The sequence below is a fragment of the Anthonomus grandis genome, chromosome 4 (genome assembly GCF_022605725.1).
Source record: "Anthonomus grandis grandis chromosome 4, icAntGran1.3, whole genome shotgun sequence".
In the NCBI taxonomy this organism is placed as follows: Eukaryota; Metazoa; Arthropoda; class Insecta; order Coleoptera; family Curculionidae; genus Anthonomus; species Anthonomus grandis.
In genome coordinates, this window is record NC_065549.1 from 3,122,820 (window position 1) to 3,144,613 (window position 21,794).

Genomic DNA, 21,794 nt, shown 5'->3' on the forward strand with positions numbered 1-21,794 from the left:
CCACTCAAAATACAGTTTTGAAAATTTGTACACACATTCCTCAATTAATTTCATTACACACCTATTTCAGCGTTTTTAAAAAAAATTCAATGATTTTGAAAAATAAAGTGTTTTTTTGAGGAACATGATTTTTTCATTGAAAAATCGAGAAAATGGTCATAACTCAAAAACCACTCAAAATACAGTTTTGAAAATTTGTACACACATTCCTCAATTAATTTCATTACACACCTATTTCAGCGTTTTTAAAAAAAATTCAATGATTTTGAAAAATAAAGTGTTTTTTTGAGGAACATGATTTTTTCCATTGAAAAATCGAGAAAATGGTCATAACTCAAAAACCACTCAAAATACAGTTTTGAAAATTTGTACTTACATTCTTCAATTAATTTCATTAGACATCTATTTCAGCGTTTTCCAAAAAAATTAAAATATTTTAAGAAATAAAATGTTTTTTGAAGAACATGATAATATGCTAAAATCTCTTTTTAAAAATGTCTACGCCGCTGCTAGCTACGTCTCTCACCGCGCAACCGTCTCGGTGGCCCTAATGCTAACGATGAGTCACTGACATTTATTTACGATTCGTGGATTCCAAGATGGCGGGCATCTGCCATTATAAGCCACGCCCAACAAAAAAAAAGAGATAGTATGAGCAAAAATAGAAAAAGACTTTTAAGGACTAATACTTGCTTATAACAACTTCTAAGAAAATATTCTCCAATATAACCCAATTGTTTAACCCGGTTTTCCATTTTAACACATGGCGCGATTTTCTTCGATACTTAAACCTTCTTCGGCTGCCACTGGTTTCGCACTCGTAAAATTTTCCGGGTCAACAACACCGCTACACGGTTTTACCATATTCTTCCTATTCACTCGCGTCTTAAAATATTCAATATTCGCTGATTATCACTTTTAGTCGCTCCGAGGTACCCTCGCATCCGACAATTCACCATCATCATCATCATCATGTAACTGTTAAATCCGCACCGCTCGGTTATATAAACCAGAAATTTAAATAAATAATAACCAAACGCAATAATGCCGTTGTTCCGGCCACGGTCGCGAAAATGACGATTTTTTTGCGAATTTTAATTTTCTCGGTGGTTTCTGGTCGGTTTTCTCGTTGTGATAATGCGGACCTTCACGAGTCGATGTCCGATCCCGAGTTGATGTTTTATTTTCAAACTACTGATAAAAATGTGTTGCCGGAGTATGAGGTTTTATATCTACCGGTCGAATCTTTACGGGGTGATCATACAGGGGAGGAAATCGAGTATAAGTTTAACGCTTTCGACAGGTAAGAAGAATTCATGATTGTAGTAAAACAATAGTTGTTTAGTTGGTTGCATTGATGTGGCAGCAATATTGTATTCCTTCAATGACAGGTGTCAATGTCACTTGTCAAACACTAGATTATCACAGTGCTGCCAGGTTGGTGGCTTTACCACTAAATTTAGTTTTTTTTTTTTGAATATATATCAGTTATCAAGTTTATACGGGCAATTAAACCACTATTTAGAGGCTAAACCGAGAGGCGAAAAATTAACATCTAAACTTATGAACTTATGTTTGGATTTCCAATTTAAAAGCCGGCTAATAACGACCACTAAGACAATTTTTTATAGGCCAACTTTAACCCTAACAAAAACATAATTCATTATACTTCTGGGAAACCATCCTACGATTATTAAAATATTGGTTACGCCTCTCGTTTTTATTTTTTCATTCTTCCTGAAATCGGTTGACTCTCGATCTCCGTTATTTCCTTAAATATCTAGTATTAATATAATTAGTAAACATTTTAAGTGAAAAAGTGTTTTATTGGTCCTTCATTGGGAAAATATAAGATTTGAGAGTTTGGGGCATTTGTATAAGGAAAAACTTAATAGTAATCAGAACCAGCAGTATATCGAAGGTGGATTCGCTAATTTGGGATTAAATTAGCCACAATTGAACCAGCAATCATTCATTTTGGTCCAAACGATCCGGATTATTAAGTTTTTATTGGGATTCTTACACTTATACTATCGTGACCAGGAAGGAGTTTTGGGAATTTGGAAAACTACTGGGACAAGCTAACGAAGTGATTGGGATTTGGATTTACTTCAAGGCTTTGGGATTTGCAGACTTACCGCTGATAGTTGAGGGCAAAGCTGAGGGAATTTGCAGCAAGAGTTCGACGAGCAACTCCGAGACATTGGAATTGGGAACTTTTCACTCCAGAGCGCTGGACAAAGGGACTTACAAGGTCAGATCTTTCAGATTTATTTATTTTATATTTTACGTCGATTATCGTACTCTCTTGCAAGTGTAGTGAATTGACTTAGAAGAAAAGTGTAGAATTTTTGATTCAATTTTCTTTGTAAATTTGATGTAATCTTACAGGGTGGATCTAATTAGTTTTTGAAAAGGCATTTTAATAAACACAAAGGGTTTTAATTGTTTGTGGTTAAATGTAAAGCTGAATTTATAGCTAGTTATTACATAGGGTTGTTTAAAATAACATTTCTAAATTGAGGCTATGAGTGCAATATCGGACTAACCCACAAAAATTCAAAATCGGCTTTATTGTAGAATATTATCCGTCAAGTTGAAATCTATTTACTGCACAGTGGACCAAACGACCTATTCCTTTTCGTTACGAGATAGAGGCAGCACTAAGAAGTTGAGAAGGAACTTCACCAAAGGAAGGCTCAATGCGCTAGAGACACCCTAAGAAAAGACACTGAACTGCCAAAAAGTGGAAATGCAGCAGTCATATTATGTTTTGATCTAATAAAGACTTTTCCTACACCTGTACTTACCACAGGCATTTGGTTATGGACTTACTACTTTAATATACATGAAATGGCAACCAATAATTCGTTCATGTTTGTATGGGATAGTATTACTTCCAGGGAGCTGCAAGAGGTGGGATCTTGTTATATTACATAAAAAACTTTGTTACATCGAAGGGACTTATTATGTATTCTGACCAATGTGGTGGTCAGAATCGTAATATAAAAATGTCATTGATATGTAACTATATTACTGCATCTCCATTATTTATGTCATTCCTATTTACCATGCGACCAAGATTTCGGAATCTTAGAAAAAGAAAAGGAATTCCATCCACATATCTTTATACCTTAAGACTGGGATACAGTCATAAGACATGCTGAAAGTAACATAATAAACAGAAAAGGCTCAAAATCCAATGGTTAAGGTTTAGAAAAGATTTTCCCAATACTATTCAGTATAAGTACTCAAATAATGAAGAGGTTTATTTTAACACAGTAGATCTTAATAAAAGGAAATCTGTTTCCAAGGAAATTAAGGATTTGCCCCTTTTATACCCAAATAGTAATGCCATTAATGACGCTAAAAAGAAAGATCTTGAGTTAATGAAATTCATCCCTCCTATATACCGAAATTTTTATAAAAATCTGAGGTCATCCGCTCAAGCAACTGGAGGTGAAGTAATTGGCCCAATTGAGGACGAAGAAACTTTACCTATTTAATAAAAAAATAAAGTTTCTATTTTTTTAATTTATTCCCGTGACAATACGAGTAATAAAGTTTTTGACGTAAAACTTATTATAGCTTAAGTTATAGTAACCCATTAAAAATCCCAATCTATTTTAAATGCAGAGTGGACTAACCCACATAGAAAAATCGAATATTAGCCATATCCAAAAATTTAAAACAAATTCCGCAAATTTAAGTAACACTCAAGAAGATTCAATTAATTCGAACTACAAAAATGTCCTTTTAAAAGGGTTTTGCACACTTACATTTTCGTATTTTTTTAAGCCTGTTTTTTAGCACTTAATAATATTGGGGTTAGTCCGTTTTTGCACTCATAGCCTCAATTTAGAATAATTTCTAAGGTATAAAGCTTTATTTTAATTAAATAAAGATTAGGTCTGGGATTAAGATTTACTACTACAAATGTATATTGGTACTGTTTAAAAGGTTATTACGTTATTTAAAGTTTAGTTGAAACAGATTTTAGTTGTTAAATTTAGTTTCTCTGGTGTATTAAAAATTAAGTATGGAAGAAAACAAAAAGGAACATAGAAAGCTAAAGAGTAGTATCACTAGGATTGAAAACTATGTTAACAATAATGAGAGTAATTTAGATATTAATATTAATGAATTTGTCATTAGGGAATCGCATTTACAAAAGGCTTTCGAGTCATATGATAATGTTCAATCATTAATTGAAAATGAGGACGACCTAGAGTCAGCGGATAGGGAAATTATAGAGACACAATATTTTAGAGCTTGGGCTAAAATTAAAACAATAATTCAAAATAGAAGTCGGGGTAGCTACAACGGTGAACTTCCAACAGTGTCAACCTCCACTTCTATATCGGGTAGTGATTCTCAGAGTAGAGTAAGGTTGCCGAATATAAATGCACCTACATTTTCTGGCAAATATGAAGATTGGAAATCTTTTTATGATCTTTTCACTGCATTAATACATGATAATATTCAGTTGACCAATGTCCAAAGGTTTATGTATTTAAAGGGTGCACTGTCACAAGAAGCGTTGAATTTAATTGACAACATTTCTATAACAAATGAAAATTATACAGTGGCATTGGAAATTTTAAAGAAAAGGTATGATAATAATTTATTTATTATAAACTCACACGTAAAAGGGTTAATGGATATTCCACAAATAATAACAGGTCAAGGGGATCAAATAAGATCATTTCTCACAAAGGTTAGACAACATTTAAATTCACTCAAAGCTTTAAATTTACCAGTGGATTCTTGGGACATCTTACTTGTGTAGGTTTTAAGTCAAAAATTAGATTTTCAAACTAGGCCTGCTTTTGAATTAGAAAGGGATATTACAGTGTTGCCAACAGTAAACGAATTTCTTGAATTCTTAGAGAAACGTTGTATGGCATTAGAAAATATTACGGAGACTGATAAAAACTTTAAAAGTTTTAAAGGGCAGTATACAGTTAAAAGGGAGAAATCTTCAACATTTGTAAGCACACAGCACACTAAAAAACAAAACTGTTTATTTTGCAATCGGGAAGGGCACTCATTAAATAAATGTTTTAAGTTTAAAGGAGCTAGTCTTGTTCAAAAAAAAAAAATTTATACAGCAACAAAAACTGTGCTATAATTGTTTAGGTACTAATCATACAGTAATACATTGTAAATCTTTAGGGTGCAATTTTTGTAAAAGAAAGCATAATTCACTTTTACATGATGACAATATTAAGGGCAATGTGCAAGGGGGAAATGTCTTAGGTTTTAGTTCTAACAATGACAAAGGTAATTTTTCACAAAGTAATCAGGAGCGTTTTCCACTGAATACTATTCAAGAAAATAATCACCAGGGTCAAGGAGTTATGCATACTCAGGGATTTAAGTCACAAATATTATTAGCAACTGCAATTGTTGAAATATGCACAGGCAATGGTAAGATAATTAAAGCTCGGGCTATTCTTGATTCAGGTTCTCAGTCTAGTTTTATATCATCTAAACTTTTAAAGGAATTAGAGGTTCAACCATATAAACAGCATTTAACGATAGGGGGTATAGGAACTAGTATCGCTCATGTAAATGATATGGCGGACATTTAGATTAAAACAAGGTATTCTAATAATAGAAGTATTAAAATGAGCTGTTATATTTTAAATACAGTAACATGCCCTTTACCGCATGTCAATATAGATATAGACAAATTTAATATTCCTGGGCATATAAAATTAGCTGATCCGTATTTTTATAAAACTTCAGAGATAGACATGTTAATTGCAGCTGATATATATTTTGATGTTCTCTTACCAGGACTAATAAAATTGGGTGTTTGATTGCCTGTTTTACAAGAGACTCAGTTAGGGTGGTTGGTTTGTGGTACTGCTCCAGCTAAGTCAAGGGATCATTTTAATTCATGTCATTTTCAAGTTGCACTTTTAGGGCAATCGTTGGGTACTGAAAATATCAAAACAACTATGCTAAAATTTTGGCAATTGGAAGAGGTTTCAAATAAAAAAATTTTATCCTTAGATGATAGACATTGCGAACAGATCTTTTTAGATACTGTGAAGATTTTGGATAATGGACAGTATCAAGTAGATTTGCCATTGCGTAGCGATAATGATATTCATAGGTTGGGTAATTCTCGGGTAATCTTCGGGAAATATGTGAAGTGGGAGCCCGTTCCACAAACAAGATGTTCTCCAGATGAATGAGTCCCGATACAGCGACGTCCTTGGGGTAGGCAGGTGGACTCGATGTTGATGAGCCGCAACTGCTAGACGCGTCCTTCTTGCCGGAACAGCTCTGGGTGGAATCAGGCCTGCCAGCTCAGAGGAGCACTTACCGTGATAATAACGGTAGAATAAACAGAGATCGGCCACCTTTCTCTTGTGCTCCAGACTATCCAGACTTTTTGTCAGTTCTGGTTTGTCGAATAACTCTCTTCTGTATAGAATCCAGCAGGTTTAAACTATGCTTGGATGCAGAGCTCCAGACATGCGAGCAATACTCGAGGGAAGGGCGTATTTGAGCCTTATAAAGAGTCAGCAGCTGTTCTGGTGTATATACAGTTTTTTCGTTTTGAAAAGCACTCCGAGTTTTTTGGAAGCCGGGCCTGGCGACCTCGGCAACGTGGTCATGCCAGGACACACTGTTGGTGACCTCGACTCCTAGAACATGTAAAGATGATTTCATTGGCAATGTTTTCCCTGCCATAACCAGCTCCGGGCCACCAAGGTTAGTCTTCATCGTAAATACTACAGCCTGCGTTTTTTTAGCGTTAAAATTGACCAAATTGTTATCGCCCCACTTCAAGATTGCTCTAATATCGTTGTTGGTTGAAGCTACTTGTTGCTGCCTAAGATTCTGAGAACTTGCGGCTGTCGTTGGTTTGGCGGACTTAAATGTGGAAATAACTGTGCTATCGTCCGCAAAGCTGTAGATTGGATTGACAGTGGTTCCTAGCAAATCGTTGATATATACCAAGAAAAGGGTGGGGGATAGAATGCATCCTTGAGGGACTCCAGCGTTAATATTAAATTTGTCGGAGAGGTATCCATCGACGGCTACTTGGATTGTTCGTTGTTCAAGAAAACTTTTGATCCAATTCGATAATGAGTTTTGTATGCCGATTGAGGAGAGCTTGGTTAGTAGTCCCTCATGCCACACTCTGTCAAATGCCTTGGAAATGTCAAGAGCGACTGAGCGGGACTCGCCGTGCTCTCCATGGTCTCAGTCCACAAGTGTGTGACGTAGGCCAGAAGATCGCCGGTGGATCTAATCTTTCGGAAGCCGTATTGATGATCGCTGATTAGTCCAGATGATTCCAGATATCTTAACAATTGTTGGTTGACTGCTTTCTCCATAATCTTCGATATTACTGGAACTAGTGCAATCGGGCGGTAATTGGAGGGCATCGTCTTCTTACCCTTTTTGGGTACAGCTTGCACTCGAGCAGTTTTCCAGCTTGTTGGAAATTGGCCCTGCTTATACGATGCCGTGAACAGTCTACATAAGAGAGGAGTCAATTCGTCTGCACAACGTTTTAGTATTAGGGCTGGAATTCCATCGGGTCCAGAGGCTTTGTTGGTGTCTACGCTTTTAAGAATTTTATTTATAATTCGTTGGGGAAACGAAATTTCTCCCATCGATGAATTCACCCTTGGCAAATTGCGAGTGCAGAGTAGAATTGGACGCGAAGAGTTTACCCAGTAAGTTGGCTTTTTCCCTTGCTGTTACCGCGATAGAACCATCATCTGCTGTTAGGACTTAGCAAATCCTTGACTAACGGCTTTCGACACCGACCAGAAAGATCTTGTTCCATTTGGGCAGTTTAGCAGTTTGTTTTTGATCCTGTTGTTGTGACTCTCTTTGCATTCATCAATAATTCGCTTGCAGCTATTTCTGGAGGCTAAAAGTTCCTCCGATTTTCGATGGAAGGATGTTGACGACGCCATTTGCGATATGCTACGTTTTTAGTGTTTACTGCCTTTTTGCAATTCAGGTTGAACCATTGCTTGTTTGTTTGATCCGCGAGGGTGAGCCGAATTGAGGGTGTTTATATATGCGAATTATGTTAAACCGATTTCCATTAAACTACATTCAGGTGCTCGTATAAGCTTGGTAATTGTTTTATTAGTTTAATGATCCGTTTTGCAAGAAAAATTTATTTTTTTTAACGTCTTGTTTCTATATCTTTGGCCTTTGTTTTTGTTCATAAATATCCTCCTGCCGAGAAGGATGGATGTAGTACTCAGGTGCAGATATGTAAGCGAAAAGTTCTTTTAGAGCGACGAAGACGCAAGATGAAGGAACTACGCGATAGAAACAGATGTAAACATTTCTTCTCTTGTTACATGAAATAAAAAAAGTTACATGTATTTAAGCATCGTAATAAAGTTTATTCGGAAAATAATTGAAAGCTCTTTTTAGTGGGGTAACTAGAGGCCCCATTTCTAGTCCGAACTATCTGGCAATACCGTATTATCAATTTAAATTTGTGCGGAATTCGAACTTTATTCCCCGTTTTAGGCCAATTGACTTAAGACTAAGAAAAAACGAGGCAATACTAACCGAATCTTTCAAGAGCTACCTCCACGACGAAACGGGCATTAAATTACTCAACGCCACCCCTTCGGACTGTCACTACTTACACGAAGACCCCGACTTAGTGGCCGCTTTGAGTATTTGTAGCCCTAAAACGGTCGTAAGTACTCCTCTAAAGAAAGAAAAATCGGTAAAATAAAACTGGACTTTTAGCATGGTTTGATATTTACGGATAATGCCACCCTGGAAATCCAGCCGTTAACCCCAAAATTGAGAAGGATATCGAAGAGGAGCGCGTCCAAGAAGGACGTGGTACCGCATATCGTCAAACGGGCCAAGTTTACCAGTGATTTTTTGGTCGATGATCTGTTTCCCATAGCGGGTAAGTTAACGAAAAAAGTATTTGAAATTTTGGAAATTATTGGCATGTTGGCAGCCCACAGAGTCTATTTTAGTCCGCTTGATTTGAATTACTGTCAAATTTTGCTTTACCAACAAGACAAAGCAAAAAAATCGTTTTTAGGTTAAGCCTAGTTCAGACACGGCTAGTAATTTAGTCGAGTAGCGAGTAATTTAGTGCGTGCGGACAACAAAAATTAGTAGAGTAGTTTAGTGTAGTCGTTTAGTCCGCTGGATTCATTCGATTCTATTTTGATGGTCGAGTAGAGTTCCCCCACCCGGCGCGGCTAACTACTAAACTGCAACTAAACAGGTATGACCGCGTGTGTTTAGTTAAGTACGTTTGTAATTGACTAATTGACGAAATTCTTTCAATCAAAGTTATCTTTTTTGTTCTCAAAATGTCACGTTGGAATGAAGATACGACATTTAAGTTTGTTAGTGAATATTTGAAATATGAGGCATTATGGAACGTGAAAAGTCAATTATATAAAAACAGACAAGCGAAAAAAGCCGCATATACCAATTTGGAAAAAAGTATGAATATTAGTGGATTTACAGAAAAAGAAATAAAAATTAAAATAAAAAATATCAGGTCAACATATTCACAGGAACTGAAAAAAATAAAGGAATCAATGAAATCTGGCGCTGGAACTGATTCTGTTTATATCCCATCGATAAAGTGGTTCCGAATAGCAGACGATGTATTGAGAAATATACAATCAGAATTAAGAGGGACCCAGAGCAATGTCGTAAGTATCTATTCTTATTTCTTTTGCAAAATACACTTTAATTCTATGCTACGTAGTATTTTTTGACGTAAATATACGGGGTGTTTCATAAATGTGATGCCAAGCCTTAAGAGAGCATATTTCTTACAAAAATATTGCAATAGACCCCAATTTGTCTCATTCAAATGTTGATATTAAAGATACAGGGTGTCAAAAAATCATTTTTATTTTGAATTTTGTTTAATTTTATCTAAACTAATTAAAATATTTTAATAAAACTTGGTATAGGTAGTTTTTTTGAAGTGAGAAATTCGAAACCGGTCTTAAAAGATTTATCAAACGTAGAGGGCGCCACCTACACGTTGTATCTGTCATTCAAATAGCCATAAGTTTTTTGTACAGACCCGTGCAACTTTTTTGAATATGAAATATGAGTTCTTAATTTCTTCAACAAAAAAAATATATACTTTACAATAGTAGCTAGGAGCAACGGTTTTCGAGATATTTAAATTTTGTTGTTGCCCTGTATCTTTAATACTATCAACATTTGAATAATAAATTGGGGTCTATTGGAATTTTTTTGTGAGAAATATGCCCCCTTCAAGTTTGGCACCACATTTATGAAACACCTTTTATGAAGTAGCGATTGGTTTAACCCGATCTTGGTTTATTGCAGGATCATTAACTATATGTTAATTATTATTTTATCCTTTTTGTTTGACGTTGAAAAAAATATTGAATACAAAAATGTATTGGTTTAATATAAATGCTTAAAAAATATTAATACATATTTATACATACAAATATGTACATACATATTATATTAACATTAATATTAATAATTAATAAAAAAAATGTAGTCGAACGTTTCTATTTTAAATAAGTATTTATTTTTTTAATTTTTTATTTTGAAATAAGAAAGCCATCAATGTATCATTCGTAATTGCCAATCCACTGACCCTTCCCCTACAAAATAATCAGAATATTTAGCTCGAAGTTCTTGAGCTCTTCTTGTTGAATGGTTTGTTAAATTTCTCGGAAGTGGGACTAACCCATTAAATCCTTGCAACGTTCTCCAATTGCCATCTTTTATTGCACCTGTATCGTGGTTCTCATTGTCAACAGATTGACTATTTTCTTTTGATAATCTGAGCCAGTTATGAAGGGCGCAACAGGCTTTAACAATTAAATCAACTTTATCTGGAGAATATGGCATTGGTTTTTCAAATATCCTAAATCTGCTTGCTAGTATACCGAACGCGTTTTCGACGATTCTTCTTGCTCGAGAGAGCCGGTAATTGAATACCTTTTCTTTGAGACTAAGTCTTGTTCCTGGAAAAGGCTTCAGCAAATATTCCTTTAATGGAAAGGCATTGTCTCCGACCAAAAAATGGCCTTCGGGTAACAGACCATTCTCTAATAGGGAATATAATTTGCATTGACGAAACACTCCTCCATCAGAGATGCGGCCATTGCACCCTACGTCTATATATGTAAAACAGTAGTTATGGTCTACAACAGCCATTAGTACGGTACTATTGGTTCCTTTGTAATTATAATATAAGCTCCCTGAATCTGTAGGTGATTTTATAACTACATGTTTTCCATCCACCGCTCCGCAACACCCGGGAAAGTTCCATTCATTCCTAAACCCTTGTTCAATAGACTTCCACTTAGATTCATCGGGAAACTGCAACAAAGAAACATATTATTAATATTCTAAAATATTACTATAATATTACTTATTTTAAGTTCCAACAAGTTACCAAAGACATACGATCTTTTTTAGTCGGACTGAAGCATTATTCTGGACTTTTTTCTGTTTTAGACGCAAAACGTGGAATTTGCAGATACAGATGAAAACAACGTAAACGAATCCCAAAACGAGACACAGCAATCAATGCGTGCTGCTTCTGAAATATTAACCCAAGAGTAAAATGAAGCTCCTAGACGAATGAACAAGGCAGCACCTGAAATTTCAGGCCAAGTATCAAGGCAAAAAATTAGTCAATTAAAAACTGTTGTAAATCAATTGAAAGGAATTGCAGAGACACTTAACACATCTGTGGAAGAAAATGAATTTGAAGTGTTTGGTAAAAACGTCGGATTGCAACTAAAAGGGATGCCGCTACAACTTGCCTTAGAAGCACAGCAACATATACAAACCTATTTAAGTAGAATTCGACTTCAGCATCTGATTTCACAGGGAAATTTAAACTCAATACAAAGTGCTACGCTACCTTTATCTTCTCCATTTTCCGATTTAAGATTTACGAGTTCTATCCTTGATAGTGGCTCTAGCACAACGCGAGATACAACACCAGAACACCAGGATTTCTATACACAGCAGAGTATCAATGACCTTCAAGTATATTCCAAGGACACCTCAGAGAATTTCAACCTATTCCCTAAAGGAGCTGCAGGACCACCAGTTGATCCGGAAGTAATTGATTATGACTCACAGCCAATGACTCAATTAAGACCATCAAATAATATTATTTTAGCTGCTTTAACAGATGCGCTACACACAGTTAATTCCTAAAGTTCGATGTTTAACAGAATACAATTTTTTTTGTTTCGTGCAAAAAATAATTTGCAATTAATTTTTTTCACTAAACTTGTTATTAAAAACATGCAATAAATAATAATATGTATTTTATTGGTACATACCTGAATAAATTCTTTCAAAGCGTCATAAATAGCTTCACAAACTTCAGGAATAAATGCAGATATTGTTGATTTTCCAAGTCTAAACAGATGCTGAAGACTTCTTAAGCTACTGCCAGTTGCAAGAAAATACAGTACACATTGCAACTTCGTCCTCGCTGGAATTGCATCCCGAAGGTGCGTATTTTTGCGTTGAATCTCATATTTTGTCTTATTCAAAAGATAATTAAATGAAGTTTCCGAAATTCCGATTGCTTTACTGTATTCTCCCGGATCTTCTAATGCTAACTCTTTAAAAATACCGTTTGATGCTCCTAATAGGTCTCGTCTATCTATCCACTTTCTGACCCATACGCGCTTTGATTTGTCAGATATTTCTACCTCAATGTCTTTCAAAATAATCTTTTTTATAGCCTTATTTAATTCCGTACGACGTCTGTTTTTGTCCATTTCGACACCACTAGTTGACTTTTGCACTAAAATGGTCTGAACGATAATCGATTAGTGGATACTCGCCACGCGACTAAATTACTCGCTACTCGACTAAATTACTAGCCGTGTCTGAACCAGTCTTATGTATAGTATGCAGTGAAGTAAGACTCTTTTTTCTGTAATTTATGTTAAGATGACGGTTAGGTCTTGTGCATTTACAGCATAAACCTGAAAAGCTAATGCAAATGGCTTTCATGGCTAAGACTAACTACTGCCTAGTGGCAGCCATTTTTATAGTGGTTGCGTCTTTTGATGTTGATCACTCTGAACATTTTCAGTGTTGCCAACAAAAGATATGTTAAATAAAAGTAATTAAGTTGACAACGCTGAACTTTGACAAGTGATCCGTCATAAACTTCCCTGTCCATTCCAGTATTCCAGTTGAGTTGTTTAAAACATTTACCTGTAGTAGTACGTCTCTTTCTCTCTCTTAAATTACTAATTTCCCCGTTTTATAATTTGATTTGAATAATAAAACTGATTTTATATTTTAATGTATTGAGCTCATTTTTGTTTTGTTATCTAAACCATAAAGTACATACTTTTTGTTAACATCATTTTATGTCGTTCATTAAACATTATCACAACTATAATATATTCTATGCGGCTATACGAGGGCGGGTCAATAAGTCTGTGACTTTTTGGATAAAAGACAGGTTTTTATATAAAAAGTTATTTTATTTTTCAACATAGTCTCCTTTGAGTTCTATACACTTAGTCCAACGTTTCTCCAATTTTTTTATCCCTTCAAAGGGAGGTCATCAAAATAGGCATTTGTTTGAAAAATGATTTCGTCGTTGGAGTCAAATCTCTCAAGTCAAGTCACGGACTTATTGACCCGCCCTCGTATTAAACCCTCCCAAAAACTTTTATTGTTTTATTTTCCCTACAATTGGCACCACTGCGTTTTTCAGAGTGGCCAACGTCGAAAGAATAAAATCACCCAAAATGGCGGCCACAGCTGTCTCATATGACCTAGAGTAGACAATCTGGAATCATTTTGCATTTTTATCCGGGCTTATGTCTTTACACTTATTCTTCTGTATTCCAAATATTTAATGTAAGGATTTCAGGCATTTGAGGCCGAATTTAGAAAGCCAGATCTTAACATTTGAGGTGTAAACGATTAAAAACACCAAAGATACTTTTCACTTTCTTTATTGTAAAGTAACTAAGAAAATAAACGCTAACAAGATCATTAATTATTTCACGTTGGACTAAAAAAACGTGAGGCTATAACTACTAAACTACTACTACTAAATTATAACTAAACTTAACCGCACAAAAAAAACTAGGTTATATATAACCAACATGAACACTTAACATTTTAACACTTAAAGGAGAGAACCTACTCAGTCGACACTAGTTCAGTGTCTCCCGCTAGATGGCATCTATCTTTGATCAATTTACCACACTAGCTCATCAAACATACAACGTTGCCGAATAGTAAATGTCTCATACAGAGTAGCCAATTTGAACGTCTGACTTAGAGTTTGTCTAGTTAAGGAAAGGTACACCATCTGTTTCAAAGCTGCGCCAAGTTTTGTCTGCTAATAACGCGCGATTAGCGACAGTAGCGCGCCTTTTTTTAATTTAAAAAGACATAAACACTAAAAGGCACAGAACACAAATATAAGAATTAACGCAACTGGCACGGTTTATATGGAAATCGGGGCGATCGATACCGTTGCTTTGGCGTAATCAAATTTACTGCGCAACCGAGCCGAACAACACGTGCTGTACCTTTCCTTTGCTAGACAAAGTCTAGTACGTGCTTATTTGTAAATATAATTTTTTTCGAGGTTCGATTTGGTCCCAAAAAGAGGCGACCTTGGCCAGCAGCATCGAGGACGTCCTGGACAAAGAAATTTTCGAAGAAAATTCCGGAAATTTCCAGGCCCGTGCGCAAACGTTAACGGTCGAACTGGCGCTATTTTTCGACGAAGCCGCTTACAAAATTTTCGCCCCTTATTTTGGTTACGACGAGAAAAAGTTGCAGAATATGCTTCTCGCTTACGTCAATGGGGTAGTAGTTTTGATATTTCCTCTGTAAGTTTGCTTCAAAGATAGTCTGTTTCAGGTTCAAGCCCTGTATCACCACCCGAGCTTGGGAAAGAGCTTAGAACTGGTCCTGGTGCGCCTGGACATAATGAAAAGGCAACCGAGGGAGATGCCCCACTATAGCGGCGAAAGATCTCAGCTACTGGATAGCTTTTGCGAGTACCAAGCCAGTATTAACCCCAAAAGTGATTCCGATCCGGAACATTGGGATATGGGGCTGTACATTTCCGGGTAAGCCTCCGTTAGAGCGCAAAAATATATTACTATTTTTTTTTGGAAACAGCCTGGACTTCTTCGCTTACGAAAACGGCCGAAAGAGCGGAGTTACCATGGGTCTGGCCACAGTGGGGGGCGTATGTCTGGAGAAATACGCCTGCATAATTGCTGAGTTCGGCACCACCAACGTCTTTGGGAAACCTTACCCCAGTGCGGGATTTACCAGCGTGTACATCTTGGCCCACGAAATTGGCCACAAGTAGGTTCGCATTGGCAAGAAACATTGAGAAACCTAATGATTTTGTTCAGTTTAGGGATGCACCACGACAGCAGCGGCAACGGCTGCTCCAAAGAGGGATACATAATGTCCCCGTCGAGGGGCACCAACGGGGAGACCCAGTGGTCCACTTGCAGTGCCCAAATAGTGGCCAAATTAGAGTGAGTGAGTTTAGTCAATTTGAATTGGGATTTTTGCTCGTTTTAATTTCCCCTTTAATAAGCTTAAAAATGCGCTCTCAGAACAGCTTTATGCGCTGTGACGGCCTGGCAATAATACCTTACTTCACTCGCTGAAGACCTGATTCTTCTTCTTAATCTTTAAGGAAAAATCAGAGTCAGTTACGTCAAAATTCGTCGAGTGCAGTAGGCTTAGAAGGGTGATCGCACGAACTTAATAAATATACCTGGACTACTGCTAATGCATATGGCCATGATACCCAAAAATGACCACTGCCTGGTGGCCGCCATTTTTATAGTGGTTGTGTCGTTTTGATGTTGGTCACTCTGAACATTTTCAGTGTTGCCAACAAAAAATATATTAAATTACGGCAATGAAGTTGACGGCGCTGACAATTGACTGGGTTCAACTGAATTTGTTAAGTAAAACATTTAAATGAAGATCATAATTTTCATGCTATTAGGATTTATAAGATTCAAGATTATCAGAATAATAAAACAAATATTTTAAAGTGCATGCATCTATCCCAAGTTAATTGAAACGTTGTCTTATTTTAGGTGAGAATTACTTTTTCATAAATTTTAACGAAATACTTAAAGAAGTACAAGAAAAATCACAGATCTAACGCAACTATCTTAAATTCCCATTCTCGTGCCAAAAGAAATGTTATCTGATTATAGGAAAAGGTATAGACATGCAATTAAAAATGCTAAAATTAAATCAAATGATGATTTTATTATGAATTCAAGTAACCGCCAGCAGGCTATGTGGAGCATTATAAATAATAAAAATCAAAATTTATCAAAAAAAAGCTCATCACTTAATGCAACTAGTTTTAATCATCATTTTTGTTCCATCGCTGAGAAAGAATTAAGTAAACTTGAACACACTGACCAAACTTTTCAAGTGTATCTGAACTCCATTCCACATACCAACTTGTTACCCTTCAGGTTTAGAACAGCTAGCCCTAATTGAGGTCATGGAAGCCATTGATGAATTAAGAAACAGCCACAGTAAAGACTCTGATGGAATGAACACAAAAATTATCAAAGCTATAAAAAATGAAATTATCATTCCCTTAACTAAATTAATCAACCACTCAATACTCACTGGCATTTTTCCAGCAGCATTTAAAACTGCAAAAGTTGTACCTCTTTTTAAAGCTAAAGGATCTGCTGATGACTATAATGGTTATCGTCCCATCTCCCTCTTACCTATTCTGTCTAAAGTGCATGAACGAATCTTAAAAAACCAGATTAATGACTATTTTGAGTCAAATCAGCTCTTTGCAGTAACTCAATTTGGCTTCAGGAAAAACAGGACAACAACTTTAGCTATAGACCATTTTACAAGTAATATCCTGGAAGGATTTGAAAGGTTTCTTGATACCTTGGCCTCGTTCCTGGATCTCACAAAGGCTTTTGACTGTGTGACACATAGCATTCTTCTAAAAAAACTGGAAGCCTACAATTTTCACCGGGAAGCAATTAAGATGCTTGAGTCATACCTGTCGAATAGAGTTCAGTTTGTTGTCTTTAATCAGAAGAAGTCTGATATTAAGCCTTTGAAATATGGAGTTCCACAGGGGTCTGTCTTGGGACCCATACTATTTCTTATCTACATAAATGATCTGGCCTTTTCACAGGGGGGCTCTGTTAGCACTGTTCTGTTTGCTGACGACACAACTTACTATCAAAGTTATCACCCCTCAAATATCATTAATTTAGATCTCCAGACCCCAGAGAATAACCTCTTTCAATGGTTCTTGGCAAATCGTCTTTCTCTCAATAGTTCAAAGTCACAAACACTTAATTTTACTTTGCGGCACAATACATTGACTGAGCATCCTGCTTTTGGAAGCTGTTCAGATGAGGCTAAGTTTCTTGGTGTTCACCTTGATCCAGGATTGACTTGGGAACAACATATAGTCAAACTGTCTAGTAAACTGTCCAGTCTGTTATTCCTCTTTAGAAATCTAGCGGGAATTACTTCCTTGCGGGAATTACTTCCTTGCAGGTCTTACTTACAGCATATCACAGTAGTTTTCACTCACAGCTAACTTATGCCATACTGACATGGGGTCATTCCTGCCATATAGATAAAGTATTTGGGCTGCAGAGAAAGTGTATTCGTATTGTGACTGGTCAGGGTTACCGAGATGACTGTAGGGAATCTTTTCGGAAGCTTAAAATATTAACTTTGCCGTCCGTGTACATTATGCAGTGCCTGTTCACCAAAATCTGGATCACTATAGAACCCACCTACATTTTCATAATTATGAAACTAGGAATTGTAATGAGCTAGTGCCTGAGAGATCAAGAAATGGAACCAGATACTTTGCACCAAAATTTTATAATTGTCTTCCAATAAACATTAAATCTCTTAGCCTTCCGCAGTTTAAAAAACAAATAAAAATGCATCTTTTGAGGGGTGCATTCTACTCATTTGAGGAGTACTTCTCATCCCAATTTTAATTTTAATCTTATATGTTAATATTGTCTTAATAAGAATGTATGTTAAGTGTTTTAGGTTTAGTGCAAATATTGTGATTAGATGTTATATTTTATCTGCTTTTGGGCAAAACTTGTTAATTTGAATTTTATCTTTTATCTTTATTTGCAAGTAAGTGACTTGACTTGTAATAATGCATTATATGTATATTATTATTAATAAATACTACTACTACTACTACTAAATTCTTAACTGAATGTAACTTTTTATTCTGTATTTTTGTAAACATAACCTCTCAAAAACTTGAGATTTGTCAGAGTGACCAACATCGAAAGGACACAATCACGCAAAATGGCGGCCTCCTAGTAGTGGTCATTTACTTTTCATCGAATTACCAGTCCAGGTATATTTATGAAGTTCATGGGTGATTGCTCATTTCTTGGACATACTCTAAGTCTCTCAGTCTTTCGATTCAGTTCCTTTAAATCATGTTGCTGCTCGAGTCTATTTTTTCAATCAACCTATAAAAATCCTCTCAACAAGACGTTGATTGTTCCTCTCACAGTTGGGCCAAGTGCCTCAAAGACGTGGCGAAACCGCTACGAGGCAAAGACCACTCCCGTTTCCTGGACATCCCGGGCCGCATCTACACCTCCAAGAAACAATGCGAGATTCTCCTGAGGGACAAAGACGCCGTGATGTCGCCCAGTCAGAAGCAAAGTGACGTCTGCTACAGTTTACAATGCAAAACTCCCAACAGAAGCGGTTATTATTCGGCCGGACCGGCTTTGGACGGGACTCCTTGCGGTTCCGGAAAGGTAGGAAGGTTTGTTAGGTTAGAGTAAAACATGTATGTACAGAGAACTTTTTCTGTAGTACTGCTACGGAGGCCACTGCAGCTCCAAACAACCTCCTCGGCCGGTGAAGGTCATTTCCGGGGGATGGAGTAAGTGGAGGGAAGGCACTTGTACCTCCGGATGCATTGAGGGATCTAAAGGGATCAAGATTAGCAGTAGGGAGTGCAATAATCCGCCTCCCCAGAATACGGATCAGGGCTGCGAGGGGTCCAATAAGCAGGTTAACATTTGTGCGGATACAAATGTAAGAGTTGTATGTTCAACTGAACAAATCCTCCCTTAATGCCCTTTATTGTTTTAGCTGTGCCACGGTAAGAGAAAGACCCCAGTGGAGTTTGCATCGCAAAAATGCCAAGAGTTCTCTCGATTATTACCCGAGTTGGACCCCACCGGGGTGGGTCTACAAGCCCCACACGAAGAAGGTCTTAATCTCCGAACCTTTTTCGCAATTTTGAAAAATTAACCGAGAGTCTTTTAGGGCGGGTCTGGACCAGCTGCGCGATTTTCTGCAAACGCAAAGACTCCGCCGCCTTCTACACCCCCCGGATCGAGCTGAACGACCTGGGAGTGTCCGCGTACTTCCCAGAAGGCACCTGGTGTCACAAGGACTCCGCCGGCATGAATTACTTCTGTATGCAACGCCACTGTTTACCGGAGGTGTTCAAGTTCTCGAAGAATCCCATCGGGATTTTGGACGATATTCCGTTCGCGCAGAACGCTCGCCCCAACAAGCCGATCATTCCGGCCCATTTGAAGAATTATTTCGCGTTGAGCCCCAACGGGAGGCCCATCTTGACCTCGTTCAAGAGCGTGGGGTCCCAGTTCACTGATGATAAGGAAGAGTGGGAGACGAAGGATTACGTGGAGCTGCCCAGTGTGGAGAAGAGATTTCAGTCGTTGATGCAAGAAGTCAATGATCTCGATGTGTTTTAGTGATCTGTTTTTTTTATTTATTTATTATAAATATGTTTTTTTTTAAATATAACTGATACAAGAAATTAAAAGAGTTTTGTGTAACCTCAAATGTGTGCCTTAAGTCCTAATTGGTATGACGTCAACAAGCCCATCGGGTAAGTGTAGAAAGTGAGTAGTAGGCCGTGCACCCTAAGGGGGAAGGGGCTTAGATTAGTCTTGTCGTGGCAGTTGTGGTAAGAGGATGGGAAAACGGACAGCTCGTCATTAATTAAATTATTAATAGAAATTTAATTGATTAACCAAAAAAATCGTGTTTTTTTATGAAAGAGGTGGTGCCAGCCTAGGGTTCAGATAAAAAGAATTTGGTATTTCTGCCTCGGGTATGATTGAGTATGATCTGGTGGAAAAAGTGTAGTAGAACTAGCAGGAGTAGTGTGTACCAGATACAGGTGTCACTAACTAATTAAGTTATTGACAGAAGTTTAATTAATTAATTAGAAATTAAAGGGTCAAGGTCTTATTGTTGAAATTTTTTACTAAGCATGTAGACAACGTCTGAATGGACGGTTTAAACCGTTGATTATAATATTTATGAAAACCACTTACACTTTTCCGATGGGCACAGTATCAGAATGCAATTTTAACACTTTGTTACTATTATAAAACACTATTAGCATTATTGGAACTATTCACGGTATTCGTCAGTTATAGTAGTAGCGATTTTGGTTTTTTTTTATCGCCTTTTGTAAGTCTTGTATTTCTCAACCAACTATATGTCAACTGTCAATCAAACTATATGTCAACTGTCAATGTCAAAATAGCTAGTGGGGAGACCCACCATTCACCAAGTTTATACGGGCAATTAAATCAGTTTAGAGGCTAAAGTGCTTTAGAGATAATTCATTTTGGTTACTGTTTACACGAGAGGATTAAGAAAGGAATTCAAAGAAACACCTTAAGATTAAACAGCTGTTTACCATAGCCAACCTAGGAATTAAAAAAAATAAAATTGGTTGAGCTGACTAGTTAGTTAGTTTATCACTTGAAAAGTTGGCTAGTGATCACAAAATAATTTGGCAAAAAATTAACATCGAACCTTAAATTATCTGCTTACTTATTTAAATCGGTTGAGTGGGGTCAGGTATTTACAGGGTAGTTTAAAGCGGTTTAAAACCGGATCATCCAGTTATTTAAATCGATTTAAGCCAAAGCGGTTTACGGGCGTTTTTATACATGCGAATTATGTTAAACCGATTTCCACTAAACTACTTTAAGGTGCTCGTGTAAACTTGGTAATTAAATCGTGAATTCTTATTGGCAGCTGCGGGTCACGTGACGTTAAAACTGTCAATCTCCATAACCTCAAATTTCACCTCCTGTCATGTCGTTCCAACACAAGAAGTAAACAAATAAAAGTTTTTTTGGAAAATATTTTTTAGGAAAAATGGTACTTCTGGAAAACGACGCTGTAAGTCCTCAAACTAGTGCATTTCCTTCATCCTTATGCAACCGATATTTATCATTACAAACCTTTGTGCTATTAAAATTCCTTTAAAAATGGCTAAATATGTCACCAGTTACATGTTTTTCTTAATTTCTCTTTTAGTTTTTGTTAGAGCTGCCGAAATTGTTTCAAAAAGCTAAAGTTGACGGATCTGTGACCATTACATTTAAAAGATGTAAGTACTTCAGATCCATTTATATGAATTGCCTAAACTTTTATGGTTATATCTAAGAGAAATATTTTCTAGATGATGGTCGTGACAAGCCCATTCCAAGAGCTGGAAAGCCACCACTGCCAGAACCAAAAGAGCACATGTGCCTGGTAAGAGCGAAATTCAGAAGCAAGAAAATAGCCACAATTGTTCACCAAAAAGACATAAATAAGTTCCAAGTAACTTACAGCGGTTTGCTCAAGAGCACTTATGACGGACTGAAAAAGCTGAAGAAAATGAAGGCCAAGAGTAAAGTTGACTCTTAGTTGCTAGTTTTAATAAAATGTTTTGGGTA

General features: G+C 36.7%; 2 protein-coding genes across 3 annotated transcripts; both read left to right on the plus strand.

The window, feature by feature from the left end:
* The first annotated feature begins 544 nt into the window (after window positions 1–544).
* LOC126735744 (A disintegrin and metalloproteinase with thrombospondin motifs adt-2-like) lies at window positions 545–19,867 on the plus strand. 2 transcript variants are annotated; one of them, XM_050439831.1, is made up of 11 exons: window positions 545–1,303; window positions 8,524–8,698; window positions 8,752–8,920; window positions 14,630–14,853; window positions 14,908–15,119; window positions 15,172–15,363; window positions 15,414–15,542; window positions 18,578–18,830; window positions 18,889–19,113; window positions 19,171–19,291; window positions 19,348–19,867. In XM_050439831.1, the coding sequence occupies exons 1-11, from the start codon at window positions 1,074–1,076 to the stop codon at window positions 19,800–19,802; spliced, it is 2,385 nt and encodes a 794-aa protein (XP_050295788.1). In that variant the 5' UTR covers window positions 545–1,073; the 3' UTR covers window positions 19,803–19,867. The 2 variants fall into 2 exon arrangements, with proteins under 2 accessions (XP_050295788.1, XP_050295786.1); XM_050439829.1 differs by lacking the exon at window positions 545–1,303 and adding an exon at window positions 4,093–4,611.
* Window positions 19,868–21,002: 1,135 nt separating this feature from the next.
* On the plus strand, window positions 21,003–21,794 carry LOC126735748 (signal recognition particle 14 kDa protein). Its single transcript, XM_050439837.1, has 3 exons — window positions 21,003–21,252; window positions 21,391–21,463; window positions 21,536–21,794. The coding sequence occupies exons 1-3, from the start codon at window positions 21,229–21,231 to the stop codon at window positions 21,763–21,765; spliced, it is 327 nt and encodes a 108-aa protein (XP_050295794.1). The 5' UTR covers window positions 21,003–21,228; the 3' UTR covers window positions 21,766–21,794.

Excerpts from the sequence above, each read along its gene's own strand:
- LOC126735744 (XM_050439831.1), top strand. The coding sequence starts at position 1,074 with ATGACGATTTTTTTGCGAATTTTAATTTTCTCGGTGGTTTCTGGTCGG. Across the intron at positions 14,854-14,907 it reads TTCTCGCTTACGTCAATGGG|GTTCAAGCCCTGTATCACCA; the intron begins GTAGTAGTTTTG and ends AGTCTGTTTCAG. Across the intron at positions 18,831-18,888 it reads CTCCTTGCGGTTCCGGAAAG|TACTGCTACGGAGGCCACTG; the intron begins GTAGGAAGGTTT and ends CTTTTTCTGTAG.
- LOC126735748 (XM_050439837.1), top strand. The coding sequence starts at position 21,229 with ATGGTACTTCTGGAAAACGACGCT. Across the intron at positions 21,253-21,390 it reads TACTTCTGGAAAACGACGCT|TTTTTGTTAGAGCTGCCGAA; the intron begins GTAAGTCCTCAA and ends TTTCTCTTTTAG. Across the intron at positions 21,464-21,535 it reads GACCATTACATTTAAAAGAT|ATGATGGTCGTGACAAGCCC; the intron begins GTAAGTACTTCA and ends AATATTTTCTAG.